Genomic DNA, 9162 nt, shown 5'->3' with positions numbered 1-9162 from the left:
TAATATATAAGTTCCAAAAAATCAAATAAACGTTTCCTCTTTTCTAATTGCTCTTTATTGAAATTTGTATATTATTTCCTGATATAACATATTTTTTTATCGGCAAGTTCATTAAAAAAACTATCCCAAGCTTTGTATATAATTTTAATATTACTAATATTATTGTATATAACATCCTTTTTGAGCTCTCCATATAACCAATAGTTAAAGTAGTCACAACACTTTTTAGGATTTATATTACTAAATTTATTACAATTATTCCAATTATCTAATATTTTGTAAACAATTCCCCAAAGTTTACAAGTTTCATCATTTATATCAGCATCATCAATCTTTACTTTACGGAAATAAATATTATCACACTTAATATTAATATCATTAATTATTTTATCATAAAAATTATATAAATGTGAGTTAGATAATTTGTTCAGATCCTAAATTATAAAAATTAAGTAAATATATTTATCATATAAGAATTATCACTTTAGATTTTTTAATTTGATAATGTTTTGAAATAATTTCCTTAATTTACATTTAATAAAAATTAAATTTTTACATTGTTGAATATTTGCTTAAGGGTAAGATCTATTAAATTATCAGACATTTTGAATAATTTACAGAAATAATTTTTTTAAGAAAGTACGTAGTTATATATTAAAAAAGGAAAAACCTTGATTATTTATATCTCATTTATAATTTTATATAAATTATTAAATCTACATTAATATTTCCTAGAAGTAAGTGTTCATAAATCATCTCGAAAAAGCATGTCGCAATTATCAAATTAGTACAACATATAAAGAATAATAATAATTATGAAACAGATATAAAATGGAAAAAAATAATATCAAAGTGTAAATCATATTATACTGCTAATTCTATATTTTTTTAATTTATGATAATATGATACGTTCTATTTTTCTAAATATACAACGTCGTATAAGGAATATATTATAAATGTATATAAATAACATAAATTAAACTCTAGCATTTTAATTTTCTGTACCCCCCTACAACATAAAATGTATTTTTATAAATGAATACAATCTATATTTATAAGGAAATATAAGACATGAAATTTAAAACGACTAATATACATTAACACTTATAAAACGGCCATCTAAATAAATTACATATAAATTATTAGAATTCATAATTATATGTTAATTATCCACATTATTATAAGCATTGTAAATAAATAATTAAAACATAAATAAAGAAAAATATATATAATTAGCAATAAACAAAATATTTCCAAATTTAATAATTTATCATTATATGAATAATATTATCGATATTTTATTTACAGTTAAAATTAATGTAGGCTATTTGATAACTTCAAAATCTAATAATAGATACTGATACTATATATTTATTTCATTTTTACAAAGTAATATCGATATTATATTCATGTGCATTAGAATTTTATAAACTAATATATATATTTTACATTATAACATAAAAAATGTAAAACTGTTAAAAGGAATTGAAAACATATAAATTACTTTATAAAAGCGCGCTTTACTATATGTAACAATTTTAATTCATATCAAAGTATCGAAATAAATTAATTTTATTTTGTACGATTAATTCCATGATTATATAGTTTATAAAATAATTTATTTCTATAGGTTGTAATCCATTTTATGTACAGTATTAAAATATTATTTGTAAAATTCAAATTCTTTCTTATTTATATATATACTAGTCATAGAAAATTATGTAATCTAAATTTTTAATTTTTAAACCTTCTATGTGTTCCATCGGTTTTTATTCTATTTTTCCAAATAAATATTGAATAAAAATAACCTCTACAAAATAAATTATTGTAAAAATAGCGATTAATTTTCTTATTCTTTTGTATAATATCTTATTGTATTTAGGCTATAATAAAATTGCTTATATTATTTACACATAAAAAATGGAGTGGTTCCTATTGTATATCATAATGATTGCAATATCCTATGCGTTTTATATACAAATAAATTGGAACCATTAATAATAAATGAATAACTCAATTCCCTTTTTCATTTACTATCCATTATAAGGAATATTATAATACGTTATGTTTATCCTATCATTATTTATATATGTATATATATTGTTCACAATTTTACGGAAGCATTCTAAATTTTTAATAGTACTTATTTACACTATTTAATGATTCATGCTAAGACGAACATGTATAATCATTCCATGTAAATTTTTCTTCTAAATAAGATTTATAACAAAACTATAATCAGATTTTCCGTAATATATAATAATATCATTATAAAATACTTCGGTACAAAATAAGACTTGTTATGAGTATTTCTAATTTCTATAATCCGTAAGACAGATTAGTGAAGGAACCCGCCACTTCTACTTTTGTCCTTATAACGCTAAATGCTATTTTTATTGACTCTGAAATACATAATAATCATATTGAAATATATAAAAAATCATATTATTATAATATAACATTTAATTTTAGTTTATTTTTTTATTTTAATATATTCTTCCTAATTTCCTTTTTAAATGATATCATATATATTCTAGTTCTTCATAATTTTCGTATTAATCTCAATATCCTTGTACCATATCTAGAATACTAATAAATATGCTCATAGCTACCAATTAATCATTGTTATGTATATAATTATTATATTTATGTCAACAAATTTTCACTAAATCCTTTAAAAACATTATAATACCATTAATAATATTCATCATATTATTTATGTAATACGTAGTTACAATATTTCATGCATATATACTAAATCTTTTCTGATAAAACAGTATAGCAATAAGATATGGCAATAATGATGTGGTTTATTTCCTATGCCATTATGTTACTACGAATTTTTTTTTATTAATAAATAATATCATACATATCTGTATTATTGCATTTCCCCCATTCTAAAGGAATATATTATATTAATGAAATAAAACTACTAAAAGCACCTAAAAGTAACTTATTCGTTAAAATCATTGGAATATACCAATTATATCTATTATCATGAGTGTTCTAATGGTTAGTTTTTAGTATATATTAACTGAAAATGAATTATCTCTGTTTTTCTAATATTTTAAGTCATGCTTAGTATATATAACCATGTGCTCTTGAGAAATCATATAATGTAACGTATTATGAAATAATAATTTACATTGGCTTATATGGAAAGAATAATTATTCACATATTTACATGAATATTATGTACTACATTTTATATTATATGAAATTTAATAAAAGGAAAAAACATACATGTATTACAAGGATAAGGGATCGTTTATAATAAAAATCATAAACGTTTACTGAATCATTTTATTATATTACTATTTCATATCATAATGTAAAGTAAAATATATATACCTTATTACGAGTTGATAAATAGTTTGATTTGTTGAAATTAAGATATGATGAATTATTTCTTTTTCACTTTTTTGTGTAATGTAAGATTGAAAAAATAAATTATATTAACAGCCTTTTCGATATATTACAAAGGATATAAAGTGCATTATAATTTGTCCATTGTTAAATGCTTACAAATTAAAATAAAAATAATGCACCATATCAAATCTCATTTATTGGCTCTTTCTTATAAGATTTTTGGGAACTGTAGTTAGCTATCTAACCCACCTGCATTTATATTCTGTTTAACACCTAATAAATTTTGTAAGAGATATATTTCAAAACAATATATAACAATTATTATAAATTAATAATATTTAATAATAAAAAACAGTAATAATTACTTAAACGAATATAGAGCATGCTACGAAGCACACCGATAAGTATAATATTTCCAAATAATTAAAAGGTCTTAAAATAAAAAAAATTTTCTCCTTAAATAGAAAGACCTATTTTTATGTAAAATTTATATTATTATAATATCTTATCATGATGAAAGAAATCGGTTTTCCATATAATTAAGTTAAATATATCACAATATATATGTATGTTTACACCATATTGTGTTTTATTTTGTTCCCTTTTGTTTTCTATATTGAACTGTGAAAAATACATGAACTCTAAACTTGCTGTTAATTGTTCATTATACAATACTAAAAATTACACTGAGTTGTATGATTTATCCATTTAATAAGTTCCACTAATACATAGGAGAATTCAATGTAATGTAAATATATAGCACCCTTTAAAAAACAGTAATATGTCGACCCTAATATTTTTAAGGGTGCACTAAATATTTTTTTCTATGCTAAACCTTAACAATGACATAAAAAAAATTGAATGTTTATTTAATATAAAGTAAATTAATTTCTTTTTTTGCTAAATTTAATATTATTGCAATTTCTTTGTGTCTGTAATATTTTGGCACCAATATCATACTTATAATTTTACGGAACAAATTATAATGACTTATAAACCATATTTTCCGGTTATGTTAAGCCCATATTTTTAATTTAGAAATATTATTAATACATTATACGTTTTATTAAATATTGTAATATAACGCACAAAAAATATAATTTTTTCTTTGAAAATTATAAGAGTTTTTACCCCTCCTATGATTTCCGTTTAAGACTGCATTTTATGAGTGTTATGATTTTTTGCAGCAATAATACATATAAACCGAAAATTGGAAATAAAATAAAAATATTGAATCAATATCATTAAATAATTATTTTTGAATAAAATTTAATGAAACGCTTATATTTTTTATGGCAATTTGTAAACAAGGCTATATATTATTATGAGAAGAAAATGTCTATACATGTTATGAAATCAAAATTGATGTATTTATAAACATATATTACTATATGTTATAAGCCAAGGATTATTGCATAATTGATGAAATAGTGCATTTAATAACATCTTTCTAAGATAATCGAATTGAAATAAATTATAAACTTTATAAAAAAAATACAGTAATAAAATTTTTTACTTTTATTGGATAAAATGAATAATATTGATAATTATACTTAATCGAATTTGTAGGTATTAATGTAATACTAGTTATATATCTCATTGAATAAACAACATACATGAAAATATATTATAATTATAAAATTATATATATTATTCGGTAACTAATAATCCTTATATATATTTCATAATTTAGCATATATAAGAATATATATACAAACTGCTAAGTTACATGGCTCATACAACAAAAAGCAAAACCAAATGTATTATGCTTAAATAAAATTTCTATAATATATAGATTAAAAAATTAAAGAATAAATTGAATTAAAAAAATTATTCCAGTATTAATATCAATAATATTTCTTATATATGAGAAATTCATGTTATAAACTCTCCTATATTAGCAATTTTTCAATTATATTTAACATATAAATATTCTTAATTCGGTATTGCCTATGGGATAATATATTGCTCATTCATAGTTTTAGCATAAAAAAAAAGGGAGGCAGCCACTAATATATATGCATATACTGTATAAATGAATAAATATAAATTCGTAAAATACATAAATAAAAGTATTTATAAAAGTGTAATTATATATTAACATTATTAAAATACAAATATGTATGTTCGCTATGTAATATTCCTTTCTTATAAATATAACAGTTCTATTACAAAAAAAATATTAAAAAAAATGTAGAAGAAAAACATTTTACTTTATGATATTTACCTAATAAATATAAAACTATTTAATACTTGTGTAATTTCAAGAATATATAAATTATACACTAATGAGTATTTATATTATCATGATAAAATTGTAAGGATATACATATTCAATTAAGAATCTATTAAAAATAATTTACATATAATATAAGTAAATTTTAGCATATATTATATATATTCTATTAAAATTATTCCGCGTTTTAAATTAAGTTGGCATTAAAATAATGGTGTTAATAATAATTATCTTTTCAACGACATGTGCAATTTTTTTTTAATATGTTTTTCTTTTTCAATTTTGGATTTTATAGCAGGTAAAATTTTTATACTACTATTGTTTTTATATTTCTTATATCATTTAAAAACAAAAACTAAAAATACTTTGAAGCGTTTAATTATTTTATATTTTTTAGTTATATTATAATCTTCTTATTTGGATGGTTATACAAAAAAGGGTTTACCGTGTTGTAAATATAATATTCTAGGCTTTTATTAAAAGAATTGTATAAAATTATAATAATTTTATAATGGATTAAAATTTTCATTAAAGGAATAAATGTGTATATTAAATAATTACATTTTATTTATTTAAATTTTTATGCTTCTTTTATTTAAAATTTTCGCCCTATCATATTTAAAAGGAAATTTTAAATCTATATCATACTAATTCATTAGTATAATAATTAATATGAATTAAAAATAATAATCTGGACAAGTACTTTTTTATAGAAGGTATCATTCATTATTTATCATAAAGGTTTAAAATATTAAAAATAAATTACTATTATATATAGCATTCTAAAAAATTAATATGGTAGACAAATATGTGTACTAAAAATTGGTATATTGAAATTAATTTATTTGTTGCTTATAATGGAATATATAAGTAAACAATTCTTAAAAAAATTAATGCTGCTAAAAATTATATTATAATACATTTTACGATTTAATTAAAACATTATTTTCATATATTTATTTAATTGACATATTAAGTTAGATTTTTTATCATGAGAGATGGAAGTAAGAAGTATGTTGTTCAATAATATAAATAAACTGAATGAAACAGTTTAATTAGGAGGAAATTACATAGTTTATTAAAATAATCTATAGAAATACAGATTATTATGTTATACTTTCATATATTGAATATTCATTTATATGAAATAAATTTATTTATTTCGCATAATTCTACAATATAAAATTAAATTGCCTTCGAGGATGGAACATTCCATTGTACACCCATATTTATGATAATAAACATTAAAATATTCTAATTTTTAATAATGCATAAAAATAGGTCTTCAATATGCTAAATTTTTTTATGGTTTTTTTTTCTACTATTTTTTTCTTCCATAGTATAATTTTGTAAGTACGTATTCTAAATATAAAGACATATATTATGACAGAACTACAGATGAAACTTCTATTAATGATATATGCGAAGACTACATTTTATCTCATTTCGATCCTGATGTAGAGCAGGGTAGCCAAGAATGTTTTAGGAAGGTGTGTTCAAAAGTTAAGAACTACTTAAATTATGTAAAAGTAAATTCTGAATCCCTTGATATACCAAAATGTTGTAAATACTTAAACTACTTGTTATATGACCAAGCAATTTATAATTTACTTTCTGGTTACACTACATTATCACTGTACATTGAACTTCAAAAATTGTATGATGAGCATAATTTCGATTTGGTAATATGTAATGAGCATAAAGAGGACGTTAATTATGAAACTTATAAAAAACTTAATGAACTAATTACACTATACAAGGATTTTGATACATATAAAGCATCAAGTGATCCAAAAGAGAATAATGAATGTAAATGTGTTCGAAAATGTGCAAATTCATATAAAACGTACATAAAGAAATGTGAAGATGGCACTCAACGAAATTATTGTGAAGCACTAGAAGAATTTAGAAATACATATAATCAACATATGCAAAATGGAACTAATTGTAACAATGTAGACATATACTTACCATCCACAAAAAAAGTTAACATCATTGTTCTTATTACAATTCCGTCTATTATTATATTAACCTTTTGTTTCCTTTTATTTATTCTGTATAAAGGTAGAAATTTTTTTTATTAAAAATATAATTATTATGATAAAATTTTAATTATACAGTTTCATATAAAAATTATTATGTTATAATTGCTGTATTATTAATATATAATTTTTTCCCTTACTATTAGTTTACTACAGTGTGCTCATGCATAAATGCTCAAAAAGGGAAGAGAAAAAATATGAAGGAAAGTTTAAATAAAGAAATACCAAATTCGAAAAGCAAAACTAATATATCTCATCAAAATAATGGGAACAGAAATTATCATATAGCCTATCATACTTAATGAAGACTTATTGTGGCAGTAAATAAAAATATAACAGTAAAAAAATTATTTAAAATTACGATAAAATATTAATAAAGTTATAATAATACAAAAATATTATTATATAATAATAACTAAAACACAATCAAAAATATTAGCATAGAAAAAATAATTTAAGCTACAGATTCAAACGTTAACGACTGAGTGAACTGCATTAATAAAAAGAAAGCACGATTCAATAATAACTATCATGAATAAAATAATGTATTTCGTTATAAATAATTAGAAGAAATATATACAAAAATTGAAGATCAAAAATACATTAATTTAAAATGTCTATATCATAGTAAAATTGTACAAATAATATACTATATATAATAGCAATTTTGAATCATTAATAATAATTTCAAAGGAGCTATACATATATTGTTATTATAAATATGAATATAAAAATATTATGAATATTATAACAAAAAATAATTCCTAAGAAGCAGATACTTTTGGGTATAGAAATTAGTAAAAGCTAATAAATGCTCTCTATGAGACACTAATCTTATGCTCATAAAAATATACTACATAGATATTACATTATAACACAAAAAGAAATAGTTCTAATTAAATTTTAATATATATGGATATTTTACCCAGTCTGTTAATTCATCATTTCCGGATATTCCAAATATTGATATGAATATATATTCATCGCACTAAAATGATAACCATCATTTAAAAAAAATTAATTATATTAGTCCATAAGGATACGTTTGCATCATAAATTATATTTTCCTCTTTATATATGTGAAATAATATATATTATATATTTTTCAAGCATTCGCTAATTTGAGATTAATTATATAGTAAAAAATTGGGTGAACTTATATGTATACCATTGTCTAATTTAGAATGATTCTCTTTTTTATGTATTATTACCAAAATAATTATAGTTTGTTAAATTATTCACATTTCATAATAAATTCCGTTATTGATGTTATTTTGTATAAGCATTATATGCTAATTTTATATTAAGCGCTAAATTTTTTACTAATTTGCTTAAGCACATTTTGTAGCAATGTAAAAATTATAATGCTAATATAAATATACTTGATTGCTGATAAATGTATGTATATTTTTTAATATATACATTCTATATATTTTTTTTTTTGTAAAAACTAAACAATAGTTTAATTTTATTATTTGTTTTTGCCTTTTATCCGTATTGCGCTATCTGTAAAA

The 9162-nt window shown here is 20.2% G+C and overlaps 2 protein-coding genes across 2 annotated transcripts, besides 2 other annotated features; one reads left to right on the top strand and one right to left on the bottom strand.

Annotated features, from left to right (window-relative positions):
• Positions 1-71: 71 nt before the first annotated feature.
• On the bottom strand, positions 72-604 carry PVX_000025 (hypothetical protein; the record flags this gene model as incomplete). The annotated part of the gene is made up of 2 exons (XM_001612575.1): positions 72-434; positions 557-604. 2 exons carry the CDS (start codon positions 602-604, stop codon positions 72-74), a joined length of 411 nt encoding a protein of 136 aa, XP_001612625.1.
• Positions 605-1210: 606 nt separating this feature from the next.
• Positions 1211-1267: a microsatellite.
• A 5629-nt stretch (positions 1268-6896) lies between these two features.
• Positions 6897-7865, top strand: PVX_000020 (variable surface protein Vir9-like; the record flags this gene model as incomplete). The annotated part of the gene is made up of 3 exons (XM_001612574.1): positions 6897-6945; positions 7068-7662; positions 7805-7865. 3 exons carry the CDS (start codon positions 6897-6899, stop codon positions 7863-7865), a joined length of 705 nt encoding a protein of 234 aa, XP_001612624.1.
• A 127-nt stretch (positions 7866-7992) lies between these two features.
• Positions 7993-8084: a microsatellite.
• Positions 8085-9162: the final 1078 nt, after the last annotated feature.

Source organism: Plasmodium vivax, chromosome 3 (genome assembly GCF_000002415.2).
Source record: "Plasmodium vivax chromosome 3, whole genome shotgun sequence".
NCBI classification, from domain to species: Eukaryota; Apicomplexa; class Aconoidasida; order Haemosporida; family Plasmodiidae; genus Plasmodium; species Plasmodium vivax.
Note: the sequence above shows the minus strand (reverse complement) of the source record. Positions and strands in the feature narration are given on the sequence as shown.